Genomic DNA, 21,280 nt, shown 5'->3' with positions numbered 1-21,280 from the left:
GCCAGTTTGATAGTCTTGCATGAATCGCCATCTTCTGGCTCACCTTGAATGAAAATGCACCTGCCACAATTCCAAGCGGCACTGCATGAGAAGTTGATTCTAGTATGTTAAGGTTAAGCTTACAAGGCATCGTCAACAAGGATGTTTAAACTAGATAGAATGAAAAACGACAGTACGAGAGGTATCAAGTAAACACAAATTATGAATGGTGATTGACGGTGAGAGTGCCTATTAGTATCCAAGTTGTTTGTTTGGTATCAAGCAGCGTCACGTGAGCGCGCCAGTAGCCTATCAATGAAAAAGGTCATCTGGACTGCGCAATAGTTCTACGATGGCATGAAATGTGAGGTATACCCTACGAAACGCCTAAAGGATTCTTGACAGTATGACCATAGCCGTATACTTACTATTACCAAACCCTGAAATTAAAAGGAATTCCAAACAACATCTGAGAGATTGATGAATTTTGGAGGCGAGGTGATATGCACAAAGTAATGTGTGTAGAAAAAACTAAGGAGGACCGAAAGAACGACGAAGATGTTTTTTGATAACAAGAATGTCCATGCCGCTCAACTTAGACTTCCCACTATTGGATACAAGCTTCAAAAAAGCCAGAATATCGTCGTCTTCCCAGGTATTGGCTTCTAAGAGGAATTCTTCATTTTTGCAGCCGAAACTGATGAAGTTGGGCAAAAATGGGACATGTCAGGGGTAGCGTTTTGCAGAAATAATGCGACTTCAGCTGTTGCCCTTTCTACATCTGATGACACGTCTGGAGGGGATCGCCGTTTTCGGCCCACTGAGTTCAAACGATTTGCATATACCCTTTTCTTGTTCTTCTATTCATGTTAGCAATCACAAAGTGATACAATGTAGTCAATACCTACCTTGGATGAATGAACAACACATTTCACCGGTGCGTCCATACTATCTCGACGCAACTTCTGATATCTATTGTTGCCGAAAATTTTGGACATGTACATGTGAGCCAATTCCTTTCAAAGAGCAACGTTGACATCCGCTTCGTCGTATAACATGGGATATAAAATGGCTAGCTGACAACGAAGGCATGTGATCACATGCAATATTAACGATAGAAGATCAGTACCTCTTCATCAGCCATGGCTTCATGTTCAGGCTGATCACCGTATGTCCTGTCTAAATCAAAATAGTCGCCTATCATTCTCCGTAACTTTGCCTGAAGAGATAATGGTCGCGTCGGAGTCAAAAAGTGAAGGACATCTGCCCACCTACCTTCCAATCCTCCACCAATGCATCGGTAGTGTTTGGGCCTAATATGTGTTTAATCTCTTCTATCTGCACCGCAGTGTCAGTCCACGCTGTTGAGTCGACGTGTATCACCCACCGTCAACGAAAGCTTGCCTGGAGCCCAGCATCAGGCTAGCACGCTAGACCAAAAGGAAGTGGAACTTACGAGGCATTGCGTACCACGGACATCGAGAGACGGTGAAGAAGATGAAGAATCGGATTTGCAGCTAATATAAGAGGATAACGCTAACACGTGGACGCGTTCTGGAGCGTGACGTGTGACAAAGGTGCTCTGTGGAGGCTGTGTGCCTTTTGTTTATGTGTTTAATACCAAAGCTGCTGTTCAACAAACAAACGTGTGATGGTGTTTCTAAAACCTAGATACTACAGCTGATTGCGAAACGTTAGAGCAGCTCGCTTCCCGTTCCAGCACAACCATCTGTTTGTTTGTTGATGGCCGGACATCAGCACCTTCCAAAAGCAGCACCTGCTTTTCTTCAGCTTTTCCCAGTCACCCTCACCTCCCCCTCTCCTCAAATAATAATGGCGCAGAATGGTCACCGAAGACAAATTGCATAACCTGTCAATAAAATGCTTGCTACCACGTCGCGTCAAATGGTCTGAAAAGCCCCATCGATCCGATTTATTTGGCTTTGGTGTCCGCCGCAAACAAACACACGGTTGAGCTGGAACGGTAACCGAGCTGCTCTAACGTTTCGCAATCAGCTGTAAAGTATCCAGGAATTTCACATGACGCAACTTACGTAACGCTCCTAACGCTACATACCAACACCACCTTGACACCACCTCAAGAGTCAACAGTGGTTCGATACGGCCACCCATTTTCTAGCTGAAAAAGTCAAACAACCGAACCAGAAATATGATAGGAATCCACCAATGATAATATAAACTCGGCGCATCTCGTCAATCGCAAACCACTGAACTCAGTACAACTTGAAGTGGACGATCAGTTCAAATTCTGTTTTATTCCACTCATTGTTCCATAGAAAAAGATTATATTGGTAGCGGAAAGACCTGCGTACTGTCCTCATCAATGTAGTGGCAGGCCGCTGCTACGACACCGCCAACGAGCACAGGAATTCTATGAGGGTTAAACTAATACTTCTAAAAATCTATAAATTCTATCAACGGTAAGCAATCTTTTCGCATCGGCGTCAGCCTAGTTGGCTACTGACAACATTTGTGATTGAAATAAATACAGCAAACTAGTAAACCAAGAACGACAATCCGAAATTTCGCTATGAGAATTATGTACACCTTCAGAACCTAATTCACCACCAGAAGGAAGACGAAGCTCATCAGCCCAAGCCCAAAAACCATACTTTTGTGGACTGGCAGGATATGGTCAAGATCAAGTGAATTCGTGATAAACAACTCTCGAATACCCACCTAGCGTGGACCGGAGCGTTGAGGCAGTTCCAGAAGTAAGCGAGGAACTCGTTGAACCCCCCGAAGATCCAGGAACGTAACATCCATCCGTCACTGTTGTCTGCGACACTGCCAATGCGCAACGCGATGACCCCCCAAATCGATTATCAAGGGTGGAAAGTTCGCACTCCGTCTTGTACGTCCCATCCCCCGCCCGTCCACTGAGGCAAAGATACACCTTCCCAGAAGTGGTTTTAACAGGATACTCGGCGCCTCCCAGACGTTGATTGTTTGCGCCGTAGTAGCTGATCGAGACACCCTGTGCGAGGTGCGCGCCCATGACGGAAACAAATTCTGCCTGTTTTCCGACACATGCGACGTCAAGGTTGGATTTAGCTGCTGGGTAATAGCACCATGTTCCCGCAGAGTTTGGTTCCACGTAGTCTTTTCCTGACTTAATGGCTTTGGTGAAAGCGGAAAGAGCTGTGTGGGCAAAGTAGTTGAGAATAAAAAGCGTAAGGCGTGCAATGAAGGTCATCCTGGACATAAGAATGCGTGAATACTGAGAAAAGGTCTAGAGAGTTTGATGGTCAATTCTCGTATATGTATCCGTTCACAGAGAGGTCCAAATCGAGGCCTTTGCGGAAAACATGCTCGCTTTGATAGGCGACACAGCCTACCAAGTGGGTGACTGAATGAAAGCCTGCAGGAGTTCGTCCAAGTATGCTTGACCGACCTTGGCGTCAGATAAGGGAGACCTTCACCATGATATGGGCTCGAAAAAAAACTCGGAGGATACAACTGCATAAAGGGATGATCATAGAGAAGTTGAAGTAAAGAGGGAGTTTGTTTACAAGGAAGGCTCTTAAGGCGAGTTCTGGTAGAAGAGTGAGATTGCTCCCATGCAACGATTAGCGCCCGTGGCTTCCCAGACTCAAATCAATGACTGTTCATTCAGTCGACATTCTGAACAGAACGTGGCCTATTTTTCAATTGGCTCCAACGATATGTTCTCTACAGGCTCGTATTCTTTCTGGCCGAGCTTCCTCCGCAAGTCGGACGAATAAGAGTTAATGGCTTGACCATCCTTGTGCCATTGACCACAATGGCCTTCGCAGATGTTGGCTGCACCGATACAATAAGCCAAGATTGCACCAAAGATCTACAAAGATTTCACCTGTTGTGTCTTGACGCTTGGCAATGATGGTAGCCACCGAGAGGAAAAGTGCCCATCCGCTTGAGAACATGCTCAACGTTGCCACAAGCACTGATATAAACAACTGCCCAGCTGCCTTGCGTTGCTGTAGCCGACATAAATAAACCACCTGGAGTTCAGCCTCCCCCGATACATTGACAGGCAAATAAGGCTTCATAGCAGAAGTAGGATTGATCCAGTCCAACAACAAGGAAGCCGACGTGGAGTTTGTGGGATTGAGGATGGTTATAGGGAAAGTTGTTACCAGGGACGCATTGGCGACCTCGGAATGGAGAATCAAATTGTTGGGGCTGTCGATGCCAAGGTCGACGCGTGCGGCATCGTGGATGATCCTGATAATGTTGTTCAGCGGTCCTGCGATATCATCATCTATGTTGAACTGATTGGTCGCGTCAACGGGAGAGGAGGCGCTATATTGTGAGAGCGTTCCATTGGGATAAACGAAAGTCGACGAAGAAACGAGATATGAGGGAGGTTTGATGCCACACGACGCATTTGGTCCTAGGGACGGTGGGCACTGGTCGAAGTCAACTTGGAGGGAAACCATCACGTAGTTGGACCCCCCTGAATTCTGGAAAGCGGTGCCTACTCGGCTGCCTAGGTCAATATTGGCTACCTGTATCCTGAATAGCAAAATGACTTGTCGGGAAATAAGAGGAATCAATAGTTTGACACTTACAACCAGTCGATAATTATAGCTCGTTTATCACCCTGTCCACCAGCTTCAAGAGATCGGGCCATACCCAGCAGAGGAGAATAGCTTCCTGGCAAGGAAGAGATCGAAAACCTCGTGGTTGCGGTGATGTCGTACTCCTTGTCCTTCGAACATGATATCAAAACCACGAAGCTTACTGTCCAGGACCTCAGGTCCCCAGTGATAAAGAGGGAGGATATATCACAGTTTGTGAGCGTAGTTCCGTTATACGCATACCCTGAGTTTCCGGCATTCGCAACGGTAATGCTCTCCAAAGTCCAAGCGAAGAGTGTGTAATTCGTTGTGAGAGCATCGCCCACATTGAAGACGCGAGTGTCGCAAAGCGGGGCTGGCTCTTTCGTCTGAAAACTGTCGTACCAGTGTGTTTGACGCGTTCCGTAGTCACTCCGGAACACAGTGACGGTCTCGTACCCAGTCAGAGAAACTACGGCGATGTGTTAGCGGGTCTTTTAATGCTCTTGCCACCCTGCCAGTCAGAGCTGAGTTTGGTTCTTACTTACTGTTGAGAACTATAATAACCACCAGTGCTGTAAATCCACCCCCCAAGGCAAAGTAAGGGAACCATTTCCATCGAAAACGTCGCTCCAGTGGATAAGAGAGCATTGCTCGCGATTACACGAGCAGTGAAGCCGACGGTGGTGATGATAGAGGAAGCGGGGCAAAGCACATCTAAAAAGATGAAGTCCAAGCGTTGGAAACATAGGGTTGCAACTGATTGCAAAACGATAGGCCAGTTCTAACTTCTGATGGCGGTTGCTCTTCAGCGGTTTGTTTTTCGGTTTGTTCAGTTGAAAGGCTATAATTAGAAATATAACGGAAGAGCGGTTGTTGTTTGGCCCAGCTTCTTTGACAAACGGCCTGAAGATCAACGGTCGATGCAACTGGCCGCCTAATATCGTTTTGCAATCCCCGGAACGACGGCTGGGTAACCAATCCGGACGGATTCTTGAAAACTCCCAGGAGCAAATCCGGACAAAATCGAAAAAAGGCCAGGGCAGTCTCTCGGGGAGAACGAACGCGTAACTTGGAGGAGGAACGCACGCAAACACGGGTATTGCAGCACCAAGGAGCCGTTAGGTTTCATTCATTTAATGGACAGGACTGGACATGGGGAAGGCGAGATGCAGGACCCTCTCCATTTCCGTTCACCCACAGCCCATCCGCTTCGGCAGCACCCCACGAATTTTGCCGGGTCTCGTCCTCCTTCGCCCGTCGACCCCAACCCTCAGCGCTCAGCACTCACCAGCCGGTTCTCAATGCGCTCCTCGGACAAATGGGTTCTTGAACGTGGAGATACAGCACTTGTACAACTCCCGGTGAATTAAAGTTTATGGACTCTTCTGCCTATTCAAACTGATAGTGGGGACTACCAGGAGCTGTAGACGAGGACACAACGAAAGACATCATGGCTGCCTCGTACGGGGAATGCGGGTAAAATTCCGATGACTGACGGTGTGTGTGGATATTTGTGAATGAGAAAGGCGTGGAAAGAGTTCGGTATTGGAAATAAAGAGGAAGAGCGTTCGTTTCACCCTTCCGGGGCTTTCCTCTACGTCCCAGCTCTGTGTGCCTTGGCGAGGCAAGATGTATATTACAATTCGAGGTTCGGCTTTTCTCGCTGCCCTGCATGATTCCATCTTACATCGAGCCCTGACGTCCACAGGCTGCGCTGGTCACCCTCCAATTTTCTCGCCTGCGTCCCATCTGTCCCCAGCACAGGCCCACACCTAATTATGCCTTTCTATTAAACCGGTGACGAATGCCTTTCTTTGAACGGATGAAGCTCTTCTCCTCTGCAAAGTGCTTCTGGGCAGCGACGATTACACTTAAGAGGCTTCGATGGCGAACTCGAGGAGCTTGTTGTCGGGGTGGACAGGGTGATTGTCCACTAAAGACGCCACAACTTCACGATCGAGCATCTACAAGGCAAGACCCAGCGAACACCGCCATCTAGGAGATTACAACTACCCAAAGACGGTCACCGATCACGAAAAGCGAGACCCATAACGTTGCAGAGGACAGCAGACTGGGTGTAAAGCGAGAGCTTGATGAGAAGGAGACGGAAGACGGTGCGAAACCAACTAAGAAACCCAAAGTTGAAGAAAAAGAAACTGGAGAGCAGCAGAGTGTCTATAAGCCTGGTGCGCATCTTATTATGGACTTCCGCTTACTTTCTCTTATAACAATATGTAGGCACATCGAGCATGGGCACATACACTTCTAAGTTCTTCTACCATTCAGAAGTCCAGCTTCAGGAAGAAACGGAAATGAAAGGACTAGCACCAGGAGCTAATGCCGTTCCCGCTCCAATCACCCAGAGTACTACAAAGCAACAATATCGACTCATCACTGTAGGGAAGAAGAAGCTCCTTGATCCCGAAGGACATGGGAGTGGGAGCCGTCGGAAGGAGATATTCTGGGCGACTGTAACGGCCGTCGGGGATGACCTTGCCTCACTGGAGAAGGGTCTCGGGGGAAAGACTTATAACGCGAAGATGTGAGGTTACATTCAATGTTTTCTCAGCTCACGCGAGAACCCAAGGCTAAGATGTTTTTTAGGGACAAAACACGAAGCCGCGTCCAGACTCGAGGTGCATACGTCATCGTAAACACAGATATCAAAGTTATGTCAAAACGCGAAACACATCACATTTTCCATCCCAAATCAATCGAGACGGGGAACGTACAGAGTTCATTGGGGATCTACAGCGCGTCATCGTTTGTGTTGCAGGTGAAGAACCCGCGGGAGCTGATTACCCCGCCTGGATCATGCGAGAGGTCTTCGGCGCAGCTGCTGGACAAGGCCAGAACGAACGTCGGGGACCCAGCTGTGAGATACCCGAGTTCAAGTTGGACTATGAGGGCGCCCAGCTGTTGCTTTTTGCAGCAAGAGAGGGCGAACAAGGATTGGAGGATAGCTTGGCCGAGTGCAGGGGAGTTAGTGAATTTCTTCATTTGGCTACTTTTTCGTTTCGTTCACTCCTGTTGAAACCGTGCTACCGCTTACAGAGCTGGAGGAGGGAAGTCACGAAACAGTCAAGCAGATCTTGCAAGAGCTTTCCGCAGATGTGGAAGTGTTTCCCTCCGAGCCCTTAATGGGAGAATGGATTTGAATAAATGACCCTCGCTGGAGACGGGCGGGCTAGTACGCATTTGGATCGAATCCAGTGCAAGAGGGTGCGTAAGTTGAAATTCTGAATTACCATCTTGATTCGCGCCCTCCCACTCCACATCGTTATACCAAGATTCAGCTGACTTGCAATTGTAATAGTACACCTAGAATCGACGTCTTTACAGGAAGCAGATAAAATTCCATAAAACCATTCCAACCATCACTACTATATCGTGTTCACGACGGCATACACTATATGATTCCTCCTTCAGAGAAATTGCCAGTAGGCTTCGATGTCTGGGGGCAAGAGAATGCCGGGAATGACATTGATGACAACCTGAGAGTGGAGAGTCATGCTCAGACAGAGCTCGAGAGCAAATATAAATCACTAACTTGATTATCTTCGTCAGTTCCGACATAATACGATGCACCGACTGCCTTCGTAATCGGTTGAATGCTTATAAGAAAATATGGTGAGTGAGTTTTCTCAATCTTAACAATATATCACATACTAATAGGTGTTGGGGATCTCGTTGTTCGTCGGGGTGATATGCCACTCAATCACCTCCTCAGTGGTAATAATTGGGCCATGTGGAACAGCTTTATTATCCTTGAGAGACCAACTACCACCCAGGGAGATGTCGTGCCCGTGTAACAAGACGATTGTGTACGTGTCTTTCTTGCCTTCGACGGCAGTAATCTTCCACTAGTCGCAGCGTAGCAGCAACGTTAGTGTGATCATAAAGATGACAACCAACGCAAAAACTGACGGTTTGACGGCCAAAGCTTGATGGCCCTTGTGCCGCGGTGGTGACGATCTTAAATGTACCGTTCGAGGTCGCGTACGTGCCACCGACCCCGGCGACGGGAGAGGCCCTGAGTGTATAGTTTCCGTTCTCAACCATGATGATGCTTATTCAGAGAGATATTTGGAGCAGAGGGGGAGATGGGTCGTCATTCTTAGGATGACTTTGGCCTTTATACCCTCAAGACCTATTTTCATGGGCTCCAGAATACGATAGTCAGAAGGTGAAGCTTGAATTCCGGGCGCGGCAAAGGCGCTGCTAAAACGTCAGATGACTGACTTTGTTTTGGAGGTGGGAAATCGCTCCTGGCCTTAACCATTCAGAGACTTGCCCTCGATGCGCACACCGTATCTCCACGATCTTCTGCAAACTTTGAGGAAGCTTGCAAGTACTTGCACCGTATGGATGCTCCCCCATGGTTCTGCTGTGTTTATGAGACCTTGTGACCATTCGCCTTCCCAGACATCACAATGAAGTGTCAAGTTTGCTATGAACAACATCGGAATCGGAATTCCTCGTAAAACCGCTTCCGATCTAGCTCAAGGTCAAGAATCTGTTCTTTTATTGCACTGAGCGTCCTTACTCCACATTGGTTTCTCATCGCAGTGTTTTTCATCCGGCTGTTTTCTGTTCAGGAGGCTCTTGGACGGCGTGAAGCTGACACAAGCTCAAGCTCAAGCGCTATTGCCGCGCCCTTCAAAGTCTATTGGCCCGAAGACGTCACGTGCACAATCAGCAGCAAAACTATTGAGGAACCCCTTTTTGTGGAAACCTTGCCATTACATCTTTGCTTTTCAAAGAATGACTAGCTCGTCGACAAGCACCTAAGTCGACTTCATAGCTGGATACGTAGAGCGGCTTCAGGAGTGCTGGGGGCGCAGGTGCTAGCTGAGAACGTTTGATTGCCACGACGCTGGGCGACGGAGATTTGGGCTTTAAAGATGGAGTCTTGCGGAAGTGGCTTTGTGATTCGTACTCGCGCCGTCATACTAATCCCAGATCATGATGCATGTTGCGCGACCTCTTCCTCTCCAAATCTTTCGTAGGTTATTGAAGCATTACTGTCCCGATCGAGGAGGGGTTAATCAAGGCTATACACGAAGAGGATGAAGCTAGACACACATTGATATATTGACCATTGACGCGGCCCACTGAGATGCGTCGGCTGTCTGTAAGTTGCCTTCGGATTGATCTCCTTATCGTTGAACCTGTCAAGTCGCTCTTTACCCGGTCAAGCTTACCACTGGCCTCACTTTCACTCCAGGTTCCTACCAGGCGCCATCGTCGTCTTGTCCAACGTTTCAGTAGACATTCCTCAACGACAAGCTTTCCAGTTCCGTTCATCCGCCATGGGGATACCTCTATCCTAGTCTCACGTTTGGGCGTGCAGAATCGCACTCTCCGCACCACCCGCAAGTTGAATTATGCTCTCCTCTTCCCAACCTTCGTCGAGAGCTGTCGCATCCGGTCCTCCGAAGTCAATCTCTTCTGGGCCACGCAAGGCATTCATCACGAAGTTCCGCAATAACACCCCGGATGTAAAGGTTGAGGTCTTCCTCAAAGAAGCTTTGCAAAGTTACGAGTCGAAGCTTCACGCTATTGCTGCGGGGTACCTAGATATTAAGCGGGGTGCTGGGCCGGAAGTTCTCTCTCGTTCCGTTGGAGAGGCTCCGGGAAGAGTATGAACAGGGCTGGCAGAGTCACTGTCTATCCAAATCGTCAGCCTTCTCAACACGTATTGAGTGTTGGCCGTGATATTCACCCCCGGGACGCTATACAGTCATCTGGATTTGCGAAGATCGCGTTGAGGTCTGGTGATTCTGTTTACGAACACACAGTGAGTTGTCTAATCAAAAGTATAGTGAGTTGGAGTTCCTCACGTGGTGCATTTGCTACTCGGTCCGTGTTGTTCAATGGTCCTTTGATCGCTGTCTCTGAGTCCCTCAATAAGGAGACCTCCGCAGGGCCTCTGAACAAGGGCGCCTAAGCGGACAAGAGGATCAAGGGTAAAAAGTTGTAAAGCTTCCGGATAGTATATCTTCTGTTTTGTAACATTTACCCATCGAGTTACATCCGAGGTAGCCTAATCGGCTACTGGTACCAGTTCTCTAAGCCTTTTCCTCTATCGGTCGTGTAAGCGATAGCCTGGAGACCGTGAACATCCGCTGGACCTTGTGGAAGTTCTTGCTGAGGACGTCGAATGTGTTCGATGGCGCCACACGGGTTGGGAACATGAAGACGAAGACCAATCCTTTTGATTCAAGGAGGGCAGGTGCGGTCACTATCCGCTGTACATTGGCAACCTGATCATTGGATGGTTAGTCTATTGGTGCACTCAAGACGATAATTCAACGCTTACTTCATAGTTATAAGAGAACACGATGAGAATCGTCTGGAAAAACTGGATCGTATTCGATGATGAACTCTTCCGCCTCTTCAGCCGTGACCTTCTTTGGAGCTTGCCTCCATCTTCACCATTTACAGCATTGACGTGGAAGAGCGCGGTATCAACCAGAGTCTGACAAAATGTTCGAGTGAGTGGCAAACCGATCTCGAAAAGGACGTAACTTACATTAGCAGCTCGTCTCTGGGTAACAAAAACCAGTTCCGGATCGCCACCATCGCTGACTGTGCGTGTAACGTAGGGCCGGACAGAATGGATCCTTCCTCCCATCTCTGCCGCCCATAATCCTAGAACGCGGCTCCAGAGAATTCCGCCTTGCTAGAATCGATTCCGAAAGCATTGCCAAACGCGGTAGCTGCTACAATGACCTGCCTGAACCCAAAGGCATCTCTTGACCGGGTTTCATTTGCGGAGGATGCAGGTAGTGTGGTCGTGATAAAATGGCAAGTTGAAGAGCGTGGAGCTGCTTCTCAACAGTTAAATGACCATGTAAAGCATCAAATGTCCGAAGAGTTGCCCCTCCTGGACCAGACAGAACCGCCACGCCTAAGTCAAAAATTAGAGAGAAAGCACTACGATAAAGAACAGTACTGACGGTCTTTGGTTTTGTAGAAGCCTGCTATCTGATCTTCGAGTAAAAAATGTACCTCCACACTGCAGTAACGGTTCTAGTAGAATCGAATTATCGGACAGCAAGAGAACTCACGAAGAGACCCATCCTCTGGATTCAGCACTGCTAGGACGTTATTGTCGGCAGCACTGATAGCTACGGTCGCATTGCCTGTGGCATGGGATGTCGGAGCTGTCAGTTTTGAGCCAGATAGTGGCAATCCGATGAGCCTCTTATGCCGAATTCGTGGAGAGCCCAGCTGGAATACACAGAAGCGACAATCGCGAGAGAAACCGCATTTTGGGCGACTTCTACAGTTTGAAGATCAGGATAAGTATGGTCTGGGGTCGACGTGGAAGTTGGTTGCAACGCACATATGTTTTTTCGCACACCCCGAAACTTCCCCTTCCTCCATCATGCATCATCAATGCATCATCCTCAACAACGCCAGACTGTTTCAGGACGGCTTACTCTCGTACAATGTCGCGTTTGAAAGAACAAATTGTTGAATGATCGATCGTGCGCACCACACCAGCGCCGAGGACCTATCTCATTTCCACTGAAATGCCGTACTCATAAGGAGTCCTTTACGCTTGGGTTGAACAACCTCGACGATGGCAGCGCCTCCCAGAAGCTGGCAAGAAAGCTCGTGCGAGTCGAATTCTGTTACAATCGGCGGCGATATTCACCGCCAATTCTGGGATCTAATCGAGCTGCTTCGCAAAGGGGGTTCGGTCCCAGAAACAAGCTATGTATGTTGTACTTTGCACCATGAAGAGACTAATCCAATTTGCATTCGACTTATAGGGCAACCTTGCCGGTCGCGGGAACTACAGCGTGGAGACAGTTCTGGTCTTCCAAATCTCCATCACAGTCTCAGCATCCTTGCTCAAGGACGTGACTTGCCACGATGGAACAGAGTTTGCTCGCAGACTCAGCCTTTCATTCAAGATATCGAAGAGGCTCTTGAGTGGTGTAGAACCTCATTCATACTCAAGCCCTCATGGACGACCCAAGTCATAAGTTGACTTCCCATACATGTATGTTTCACGTCATCTTCTGTGGATGATGCTCTCTGAAGAATCATAGTTTATCGGACATTACCCTATCCGAACTGTGAGCCCAAATTGGCCATTTGGAGATACCACATGGACGAATGGTGTCTGACAGCGCACTACAACCCCTTCAACGAAGCATAGATTATCTAACATCACGCGATGAGAATTGGAGCTATTACCAATGTTGCAGATTTGCCATTCAGAGACACCACATGGACGGGTGTTCGATAGCGCACCACAGCCCCTTCACCCTATCCTGGAGACATAAAAGCCACGTCGCACTGCAAGTTTGAGACCATCGCCCCACTTTCTCAATTTCAAGCACCTCATTACACTCTCACAGCCATGTCTTTCAGACCCGGTAATTATACCCTCCAACTGGGCCCCGTCACCGGGGTCGGAGGGATGTATGCTACTGGCAACGGTCTGAACAAGATGGTCAGCACTGCTGCCCGAGTCCCATCGACTGAGGAGCGTCAAGTTGTCAGTACTAATCCACCTCTTTTGGATGATATAGCTCATTTGCTTCTGTTACCAGTGGAGTATCGAACCCGTCGAAGGCAAGGAAGACATATACACCATCATTCTCCACACGGGTGGCGGCAGCGCCTATGGAGGAAATTGGTCCCTGAAGGACAAGTCTCCCGTCCCTCGGGGTCCCGTCTTCACTTTAGAGGAGTTTTCCGAATGGCGTATTCAGCGTATAGATAACGGTCTTCCCTCAAGCGACCCCGCTATCACGTATGTGATATGTCTAGGTGTCTCTGAAATGTGCCTCATCATGATTCTCTAGCATTCAACCAGTCACAGAGGCCACTGGCGCGTCGTGGTTCGTAGCAGTTGAAGCCGACCAGGTGAGCTTCTATAACCACGCCATATCAGCTTTTAGTCATCTTCTGACGCTTCCAGGTTGTGGTTAAACGCTTTCCTCTTGACGTGGAAGAGCCACCCTTCTGGCAGACTGGTGATTATTAGGTACACGGGTAGCTGGAACTCAGGAGGGGTAGTTGCCCAGTTTCATGAACATTGTGTTGACCTGTTCTAGTATCATGTTTCGAATGCAATGATTTCAGTTGTTAATTGAATGTCCCTATAAACATGAGCACTGAGTGTTCACTCTGACGGAAATTTGCGGATAGCTGCGTGATAAGTCTGCCACAAAGATGTAGCAGGCAGGAGCTCAGAGATTTCACAAGTCAGTGCATGATGCCGTGCGATGCATGGGTCAGCACAACGCCTGATCCAATACGTCAGCAGAAACGAGATCTATAGATGGAGGGGGGACAAACAGGAAGACGAAACTTCTATCATACTAGCCTTTTGACGTCCTCCGTTTTTTCCTTTGTTTCGACCTTCACGTTTTCCACCTTCTTCTCCACAGCGCTCTTGGCCTCCTGGACCGTTCGCTCAGCGGCGTCTACAACGTCAATGGCCTTTGCTTCCAGTCCTAAAGTCTCCCGGAGCTTCAGGCCCGTGACCTCCTGTATCTTTTCGACAGTCACTACCGCCCCACGACTCAACTGATCCCTGCCATTCAAAGTAGCCTCTTTTATCCGCTCCCAGGCCATATGAGAGTGAGCGTTCGCAATGTCATGCTTCTGTGCCAATGTAGGAAAGTATGTCTCTTCTAGCGAGCCCAAATAAGCGGAGAGATTTGCAGTTGTTTTGGGGAGGAAGTGGTTGGCGGAGATAATGAGGAAGGTAGGGGGAAGCAGGAGCCGCGTAGCCAGTATGCGGTTACGCGCGATGATGGAGCCACTGAGGGTGGCAATGCCGACATAGAGTAGGCCAGGCGTCAGCGATTCTTTGGGTGAGATGATCGACTTCACTCGGTCTGGTATATCCGTCAGAAATTATCAGAATCAGCGAAAAACACGGAGAACTCACTCTCTACCGCATGCTCTACGCCAATCCATCTTGAAACCCAACCTTGAACATGGGTATGGGCGTCCGAGTATGTCTTGATAATTTGTCTACGCGCAACACCAATTTGTTGCTCTAGCGGTGATGGCTCTGCCACCAAAAGAATGTCGGAGGTTGGGTTGGCGTATATGGAGGGCTACGAACCATTGCTATCAGTCAAGCCAGCTTCAGGATCTACATTGAACATCGCTCGTCACCTTTTCTTTTCGTTCATGAAGCACGACCGTTGTCGCTGCCAGCGACGAAGCAGCCAAAAGGGACCTTTTCGGCTAAGTCTATAAGCAATTGGCAACTTGTGAACCTCAGCAACGACATACCAGGTGAGAAGCTGCACGATACATGGGCAAAATTAGGCCTTGTCAGGCGTGAAAACTGGCGTCTTATGTTCGGTCGGAATTGAACGGGAAATGGGAGCTGTTTGGTGTAGACGAGTTTGCATAACACAGAAGCGCGCAGACACCTTGTGGACCTCCCCCTTGACCTCTGCTAAAGCACTGGCTATCCATAATCTACATGATGTACGACGAGGTGCGACCACTTAAAAGCTACTTATACCGCTTTGGGAGAAGATTCGTGAATCGGGCGTGGATAGGTTTGTTTGCATAACTTCAGCTATATTTATTATTGAGAAGATGCAAAGAAGACGACGACTAAAGCATTGACGGCGGTATACTGAAGAATGAACAAGAAAGTACGTGCTCAATGGCGAGGCTGCATGAAATGTCCGGATATTTATGCACCTTGAATGATGAAATCAGTGACCGTAAATGTCCGTCCACAAATGTGAGAAACGAACCTCACTGCAGACCAAGAAGGTTCTTAGCTCCCTGGTTCAAACGTTCAACAATATTCGGCGTCGAAACCTTACTTTTCGCCGCTTCTGCCGCAAGCTCGAGTACCCTCAGCTTGCCCTGAAGTTGGTCTAAACTCGCCTCGATCTGTTTGATAGTCCCGGGGTCGACGTCGCTCTTGTTCCGAAGACCTTGAAGATGCGTCTCGAGTAAGTTCACGGACTTCTTCACCTGGCCTGTGAAGCTTCCTGAGAGGGCGAGTTCCGAATACTCTGCGGCCAGCTGACCGATTTTTTCGGTCGCGGTCACCATATCTTCACCGATCTTATCGGCCTCCTTGCGGACGTCCCCGACTTCAACTTGTTTCTTTCCCAGCTTCTCAGTGGCGTCTTCATGTAGCTTCTGGGTACCGCTGTTAATAATTTTTTTCTTCTCGACCTGATGGACCCAGATAGAGTTATAATGACGATGCTTGTCCATGTGGTGTTTACAGTCGATGCAGTGATCAAGGTGTTTTCCGTCACTGTCCAAAAATGAGGCACATCCACTTAAGTTCTTGGGGTCAACGGTGTATGGGACAGTACAGTTCTTGTGGCAATTGGAATAACATTGAGGTTCGCCGCAAATGGTGCTGTGAAAGGGTTGGTCCTGGTACACCCACATTTCCTTGGTGCTTTCCTGTGTGAAGTTTTTAGTCGCCTCGACGGTCTAAAGGGGGAAGGGTCAGTGTGAACAAACAAGAATGATGAATTCGACCGACCAGCTTGATGCCGTTTGATTCCCTAATCAATTGTTCAAGTTTCGCCTTCTTCAACGCGAGCTGTGTCATGCGGGCAAGGGTTTCATCGATGTTGCGGTCGATAGTGGTAGATTTTTCATAGAGCGATATGATCTCCCGGGTACCTTTGCGCTCCAGGGTATCTAGCCAGTCGAATAGTTTGACAAGCATCTTTAACGCGGCTTTATGACCTGTATTGACTGCCGTTTCCAAGTCTTCCAACATGTCCCGAGTATCGTCGTCAATCTTGCCCTCCTTCTCCGTCTCTTGTTTGATCTGTTGAAGTCGCTTCTGCATGGCGAAGGGATTATCGAGGAAGAACCGCCTCGACTTTTGCAATTCGACCGGAAGACGGTCACTTTGGAGATTCCATGAGAGGGGGCTAGCGACATTGGTGAAGAGAAGACAAATGTTGTTCTTTTAATCGAAAGTTAGAAGACCATCTGCGGATGAAAAACATTCTCACAGCAAGGGTATTCGGGAAAATAGCGGTAAGCGTAGTGAAGACAAAATCAGTAGCAAAACCGAGGCGGGGGTTGGTACCGTAGGCGAGGATGATGACGGCTGTCACTTCCGGGATGTTCTCCCCAATCGCAGCGACGATGTTTTTCTTGTGCTCGTTATCCTGCAGTACGCCGCGAGTGTCGGCAAGGCCAGGGGTATCAAGCACAGTGATCTGCACACCGTTCATGCTCTTAAACGTGTAAACTTCAGCCTTATTCGTTTGGCTTTGGCCTACATGCGATCCGCTCCTCTCGTTGGCAGCCTTGTAGGGCTCCAGATCATATTCAGCAGGCTGGCGGCCTGCCATAACATTCACGAGGAGGGACAACACACTGGTCTTCCCGGTCCCATTCTCACCTATTTTGATATAAGATATGAGATGTAAAGGGAAAATCTCAGGGAAAACTTGCCGACAAGCAGAATGGTAATTTTGTCCTTGCCTGAGCTGGTATTGACAATTCCTTTCGCGAAACCTTCGAGAGTGCTAACCAAGCGACAAGTTGGTCAGAACTCTACTTCTCATGATTGCTAGCACTCACTTCTCCACAGGTTTGCCTGAGGCGGGCAGAGGGGATGTTGTGGTGAAGTGGATCCTAAGTACATGGATCATTAGATGTTACTGCTGGGTCACATTACCGAGAAAGACACCTACGGCTGAGATGAGGTCATGCTCGCAGTGGTAGTAAGGCAACAGGAGTATGTTTCCCAAGGAATGGCGTGTTGACGGTGGTTATCGTTTTCCCCCTCATCTTATAGTCCCAGTGATCGCAAACAAGCATTGAAAACCCTGCCGCAAGAAGCTTTGGGCAACGCGGAACCTGAGACTGATGCATCAAATATCAATTCGAAGTTCCATAATCCGGCTCAGGCACTCACATTATTCAGCTCTCAGGGCGTCAACACCTGGCACTGAATGTTCAAGATCGGAACAATGAGAGCAGGGTGAAGAACGGCAGGCAGATAACTCCTACTGACTGGAATGGTTAAGTCGTCTTCATGAGCTCCTACAAGTTCTAATTTCGCCTTCACTCCTGTTCCTGTCAAGTTCCCGGCATCAAAGACAGATTGTTTGCCGTCCGTCAACAGTCGACGGAGTTTTCTTAGTTGCGAATTGGTTGCGACTGCCTAAACCTTCGAACAAGCCTTGCAGTACCTACTGCCCCTTGATGATCAGCCAACTGTGGTTCAACAAGATGAATGTTTTCTCACTTACCAGCTTTATCTTCGGCAGAGTTGTAGTACTCGACGGCTGACAGTTCCTCATGAGGAGCAACGATCAAGCGAATTGATTCAACTGGTATGTGGGAGGGGCAGCATCTAGGCAACAAGGCCGTCCATGTTCACCAACTTGAGGCGGAGGCAAGGCGGAGGGTCAGTTGATCCTTGGCTTTGCCTGTGTTTGTCCGGACAAGAATTCCTGGATACTTTAGTATCTAGGTTTTAGAAACACCATCACACGTTTGTTTGTTGAACAGCAGCTTTGGTATTAAACACATAAACAAAAGGCACACAGCCTCCACAGAGCACCTTTGTCACACGTCACGCTCCAGAACGCGTCCACGTGTTAGCGTTATCCTCTTATATTAGCTGCAAATCCGATTCTTCATCTTCTTCACCGTCTCTCGACGTCCGTGGTACGCAATGCCTCGTAAGTTCCACTTCCTTTTGGTCTAGCGTGTTAGCCTGATGCTGGGCTCCAGGCAAGCTTTCGTTGACGGTGGGTGATACGCGTCGACTCAACAGCGTGGACTGACACTGCGGTGCAGATAGAAGAGATTAAACACATATTAGGCCCAAACACTACCGATGCATTGGTGGAGGATTGGAAGGTAGGTGGGCAGATGTCCTTCACTTTTTGACTCCGACGCGACCATTATCTCTTCAGGCAAAGTTACGGAGAATGATAGGCGACTATTTCGATTTAGACAGGACATACGGTGATCAGCCTGAACATGAAGCCATGGCTGATGAAGAGGTACTGATCTTCTATCGTTAATATTGCATGTGATCACATGCCTTCGTTGTCAGCTAGCCGTTTTATATCCCATGTTATACGACGAAGCGGATGTCAACGTTGCTCTTCGAAAGGAATTGGCTCACATTGTACATGTCCAAAATTTTCGGCAACAATAGATATCAGAAGTTGTGTCGAGATAGTATGGACGCATCGGTGAAATGTGTTGTTCATTCATCCAAGGTAGGTATCGACTACATCGTATCGCTTTGTGATTGCTAACATGAATAGAAGAACAAGAAAAGGGTATATGCAAATCGTTTGAACTCAGTGGGCTGAAAACGGCAATCCCCTCCAGACGTGTCATCAGATGTAGAAAGGGCAACAGCTGAAGTCGCATTATTTCTGCAAACCGCTACCCCTGACATGTCCCATTTTTTGCCCAACTTCATCAGTTTCGGCTGCAAAAACGAAGAATTCCTCTTAGAAGCCAATACCTGGGAAGACGACGATATTCTGGCTTTTTTGAAGCTTGTATCCAATAGTGGGAAGTCTAAGTTGAGCGGCATGGACATTCTTGTTATCAAAAAACATCTTTGTCGTTCTTTCGGTCCTCCTTAGTTTTTTCTACACACATTACTTTGTGCATATCACCTCCATCAGGAAAATCACAAATCTGTGGCAGGTTGTGATTGCGTGGCGGAGTGTGGCCGGAGTGATGGATCTGGCACCACACCGCCATGATTTTGATCTCCGGATAAATTGAGCCACGCGCGTCACAATAATCGTTCACGCCACAGATTTGTTGTCGCATGTGTAAGTATCGATCACGCGACATGTTGAATGTCCGAACTTGGAAAATTTTGGACGTGAACTTTTCCTCCACTCTCCGACTCTTCCCGCCAAGCTCCCTCCCCCTCAAGGTCTTCCAGTCCCCCTCCGCTGCGTCGCCGCCACCATCAACCACTACGTTTGGTAACCCGCTCTCAACCACCACTGCACACCAATGACAACAACAACGACCTACCCAACGACAACAACAATGACCTGGCACATCAACAGACATGCCACGTCGACCAGACGGTGATGACGCACGTCGTTGTCACTGTCCATGTTATCGAGGTCAGCTACTCAAACCCCATCCCTTTCTCCTCTTTTAATACCAGACTCAGGGGGCGACATTGCTGTCGGTGACGCGGCAACCAAGAACGGACCAACGTTATAACAAACGACGGGCAACTAGGTGAGCCATCTGACTTCCCTCATCTCTCCTTTTTTGACAAGAGAAGCAGGTCATCGCCAGATTCTTCATGATCAAGGTGCTTTATCTCTACAACGCTATGCACAATCATACTCACACTTGTCTAGGTATGCCACGTCGCTGACGGCGATGTAGCCAACAACAACCATCATACGACCGGCCCAAATCAATCCCCCCCAATAACGACGTGGCAAATGCCATGCCACACCACCTCCAACGATGCCCTCAACTACAGCCAACGCCAACGGCAAAGCAGGATCGCCCACAAACCAAGGCCACCAACCGAGGCGAAGCAGCATCAGCCAAATTCGACCACGACCATCCACGCGAAGGATGACCAACACCCATGAACAGAAGCAGACTACGACGAGCCAAGGTAAGGCACCCCACTCATCGTTCTAACACAGAACCCAGGTGTCATGTCGCTGTCAGGGACGTGGTAGCCGAACGACGAATGTCGTTCACTGTTGTGTATTTAAGACACAATGGTAAGTATCTGCCGTTCCACATTTGTCCCAACCCACACTGATGATGTTTTGCATTTGCTACCCAATCGACTTGGAATGTACGCGAAGACATCAGTGTCGGTGCACATAGTACGATGGCTGACGTGACGAGATAATCTGGTAAGTCGTTGACGATGGATTGAGCCGTTTCGTGATCGCTTACCGTGATTGGGCACCAGCAGCTTGGACGTCGACAACATCAGACATCTCGGGAAAAGTCGGTTGTTGGGAACACGGGTGGATGGATGGTTGAAGGTCGTTGAATTGCTTTCTACATCAGTACTCAGTATTTACATGTGTTTCTGTACGTAGTATGTATATAGGAATACAAAAAAATGATTTTTCGTGTGGCATTGATTGGGCAGTGTGGTGCAATAGTTCAGAAGCTAGGTTTGTGGCCCCATAATGGAATTGTGACAAGATTGTGGCAGGATTGTGGTGCCACAGACGATTGTGGTGGGTCAGTCGCCACCGCAAGTATAATGTCCCCATCCTTGTTTGTGAGAGTGTGGCTGAGCGTGGTTTGAATGAGAAGCGTGGTGCCACACGTGCCACACGTGATGTGATTTTCCTGATGTCGCCTCCAAAATTCATCAATCTCTCAGATGTTGTTTGGAATTCCTTTTAATTTCAGGGTTTGGTAATAGTAAGTATACGGCTATGGTCATACTGTCAAGAATCCTTTAGGCGTTTCGTAGGGTATACCTCACATTTCATGCCATTGTAGAACTATTGCGCAGTCCAGATGACCTTTTTCATTGATAGGCTACTGGCGCGCTCACGTGATGCTGCTTGATACCAAACAAACAACTCGGATACTAATAGGCACTCTCACCGTCGATCACCATTCATAATTTGTGTTTACTTGATACCTCTCATACTGTCGTTTTTCATTCTATCTAGTTTAAGCATCCTTGTCGACGATGCCTTGTAAGCTTAACCTTAACATAATAGAATCAACTTCTCATGCAGTGCCACTTGGAA

The 21,280-nt window shown here is 48.3% G+C and overlaps 12 protein-coding genes across 12 annotated transcripts; 4 read left to right on the top strand and 8 right to left on the bottom strand.

Annotated features, from left to right (window-relative positions):
• Positions 1-998: 998 nt before the first annotated feature.
• Positions 999-1,442, bottom strand: LACBIDRAFT_318736 (uncharacterized protein; the record flags this gene model as incomplete). The annotated part of the gene is made up of 5 exons (XM_001879617.1): positions 999-1,055; positions 1,109-1,198; positions 1,255-1,317; positions 1,367-1,383; positions 1,436-1,442. 5 exons carry the CDS (start codon positions 1,440-1,442, stop codon positions 999-1,001), a joined length of 234 nt encoding a protein of 77 aa, XP_001879652.1.
• Positions 1,443-2,556: 1,114 nt separating this feature from the next.
• On the bottom strand, positions 2,557-3,205 carry LACBIDRAFT_318735 (uncharacterized protein; the record flags this gene model as incomplete). Its single annotated transcript, XM_001879616.1, has 2 exons — positions 2,557-2,621; positions 2,680-3,205. 2 exons carry the CDS (start codon positions 3,203-3,205, stop codon positions 2,557-2,559), a joined length of 591 nt encoding a protein of 196 aa, XP_001879651.1.
• Positions 3,206-3,650: 445 nt separating this feature from the next.
• Positions 3,651-5,192, bottom strand: LACBIDRAFT_293819 (uncharacterized protein; the record flags this gene model as incomplete). Its single annotated transcript, XM_001879615.1, has 5 exons — positions 3,651-3,783; positions 3,836-4,497; positions 4,554-4,693; positions 4,727-5,013; positions 5,090-5,192. Coding segments are annotated over 5 exons (1,323 nt in total), but the record flags the coding sequence as incomplete, so codon positions are not given.
• A 488-nt stretch (positions 5,193-5,680) lies between these two features.
• LACBIDRAFT_325995 (uncharacterized protein) lies at positions 5,681-7,685 on the top strand (the record flags this gene model as incomplete). Its single annotated transcript, XM_001879869.1, has 6 exons — positions 5,681-5,905; positions 5,950-6,020; positions 6,564-6,730; positions 6,783-7,086; positions 7,205-7,526; positions 7,656-7,685. 6 exons carry the CDS (start codon positions 5,681-5,683, stop codon positions 7,683-7,685), a joined length of 1,119 nt encoding a protein of 372 aa, XP_001879904.1.
• A 144-nt stretch (positions 7,686-7,829) lies between these two features.
• On the bottom strand, positions 7,830-8,654 carry LACBIDRAFT_293818 (uncharacterized protein). Its single transcript, XM_001879614.1, has 4 exons — positions 8,472-8,654; positions 8,214-8,407; positions 8,095-8,158; positions 7,830-8,038 (listed from the first exon to the last, which is right to left on the bottom strand). The coding sequence occupies exons 1-4, from the start codon at positions 8,604-8,606 to the stop codon at positions 7,970-7,972; spliced, it is 462 nt and encodes a 153-aa protein (XP_001879649.1). The 5' UTR covers positions 8,607-8,654; the 3' UTR covers positions 7,830-7,969.
• A 1,961-nt stretch (positions 8,655-10,615) lies between these two features.
• Positions 10,616-11,181, bottom strand: LACBIDRAFT_318730 (uncharacterized protein; the record flags this gene model as incomplete). The annotated part of the gene is made up of 3 exons (XM_001879613.1): positions 10,616-10,810; positions 10,867-11,025; positions 11,080-11,181. The coding sequence occupies 3 exons, from the start codon at positions 11,179-11,181 to the stop codon at positions 10,616-10,618; spliced, it is 456 nt and encodes a 151-aa protein (XP_001879648.1).
• Positions 11,182-12,135: 954 nt separating this feature from the next.
• LACBIDRAFT_318728 (uncharacterized protein) lies at positions 12,136-12,544 on the top strand (the record flags this gene model as incomplete). Its single annotated transcript, XM_001879868.1, has 2 exons — positions 12,136-12,273; positions 12,329-12,544. The coding sequence occupies 2 exons, from the start codon at positions 12,136-12,138 to the stop codon at positions 12,542-12,544; spliced, it is 354 nt and encodes a 117-aa protein (XP_001879903.1).
• Positions 12,545-12,876: 332 nt separating this feature from the next.
• On the top strand, positions 12,877-13,664 carry LACBIDRAFT_318727 (uncharacterized protein). Its single transcript, XM_001879867.1, has 4 exons — positions 12,877-13,062; positions 13,118-13,320; positions 13,373-13,433; positions 13,489-13,664. Exons 1-4 carry the CDS (start codon positions 12,925-12,927, stop codon positions 13,552-13,554), a joined length of 468 nt encoding a protein of 155 aa, XP_001879902.1. The 5' UTR covers positions 12,877-12,924; the 3' UTR covers positions 13,555-13,664.
• Positions 13,665-14,009: 345 nt separating this feature from the next.
• Positions 14,010-14,635, bottom strand: LACBIDRAFT_161663 (uncharacterized protein; the record flags this gene model as incomplete). Its single annotated transcript, XM_001879612.1, has 2 exons — positions 14,010-14,413; positions 14,467-14,635. Coding segments are annotated over 2 exons (573 nt in total), but the record flags the coding sequence as incomplete, so codon positions are not given.
• Positions 14,636-15,152: 517 nt separating this feature from the next.
• Positions 15,153-17,244, bottom strand: LACBIDRAFT_325990 (uncharacterized protein; the record flags this gene model as incomplete). Its single annotated transcript, XM_001879611.1, has 9 exons — positions 15,153-15,174; positions 15,299-15,302; positions 15,371-16,001; positions 16,054-16,488; positions 16,538-16,875; positions 16,909-16,932; positions 17,065-17,087; positions 17,115-17,168; positions 17,228-17,244. The coding sequence occupies 9 exons, from the start codon at positions 17,242-17,244 to the stop codon at positions 15,153-15,155; spliced, it is 1,548 nt and encodes a 515-aa protein (XP_001879646.1).
• A 972-nt stretch (positions 17,245-18,216) lies between these two features.
• On the top strand, positions 18,217-18,708 carry LACBIDRAFT_318724 (uncharacterized protein; the record flags this gene model as incomplete). Its single annotated transcript, XM_001879866.1, has 5 exons — positions 18,217-18,223; positions 18,276-18,292; positions 18,342-18,404; positions 18,461-18,550; positions 18,604-18,708. The coding sequence occupies 5 exons, from the start codon at positions 18,217-18,219 to the stop codon at positions 18,706-18,708; spliced, it is 282 nt and encodes a 93-aa protein (XP_001879901.1).
• A 304-nt stretch (positions 18,709-19,012) lies between these two features.
• LACBIDRAFT_325989 (uncharacterized protein) lies at positions 19,013-20,332 on the bottom strand (the record flags this gene model as incomplete). The annotated part of the gene is made up of 4 exons (XM_001879610.1): positions 19,013-19,082; positions 19,165-19,525; positions 19,888-20,188; positions 20,315-20,332. 4 exons carry the CDS (start codon positions 20,330-20,332, stop codon positions 19,013-19,015), a joined length of 750 nt encoding a protein of 249 aa, XP_001879645.1.
• Between the last annotated feature and the right edge of the window lie 948 nt (positions 20,333-21,280).

Source organism: Laccaria bicolor, genomic scaffold (genome assembly GCF_000143565.1).
Source record: "Laccaria bicolor S238N-H82 LACBIscaffold_9 genomic scaffold, whole genome shotgun sequence".
NCBI classification, from domain to species: domain Eukaryota; kingdom Fungi; phylum Basidiomycota; class Agaricomycetes; order Agaricales; family Hydnangiaceae; genus Laccaria; species Laccaria bicolor.
The sequence above is the reverse complement of the archived record's forward strand: the minus strand, read 5'-3'. Positions and strand labels throughout refer to the sequence as shown.

Excerpts from the sequence above, each read along its gene's own strand:
- LACBIDRAFT_293818 (XM_001879614.1), bottom strand. The coding sequence starts at position 8,606 with ATGGTTGAGAACGGAAACTATACACTCAGGGCCTCTCCCGTCGCCGGG. Across the intron at positions 8,159-8,213 it reads GAGATCCCCAACACCTATTA|CATTCAACCGATTACGAAGG; the intron begins GTATGTGATATA and ends TTTTCTTATAAG. Across the intron at positions 8,039-8,094 it reads GAACTGACGAAGATAATCAA|GTTGTCATCAATGTCATTCC; the intron begins GTTAGTGATTTA and ends CTCCACTCTCAG.
- LACBIDRAFT_318727 (XM_001879867.1), top strand. The coding sequence starts at position 12,925 with ATGTCTTTCAGACCCGGTAATTATACCCTCCAACTGGGCCCCGTCACC. Across the intron at positions 13,063-13,117 it reads CGACTGAGGAGCGTCAAGTT|TGGAGTATCGAACCCGTCGA; the intron begins GTCAGTACTAAT and ends TTCTGTTACCAG. Across the intron at positions 13,434-13,488 it reads TAGCAGTTGAAGCCGACCAG|GTTGTGGTTAAACGCTTTCC; the intron begins GTGAGCTTCTAT and ends TGACGCTTCCAG.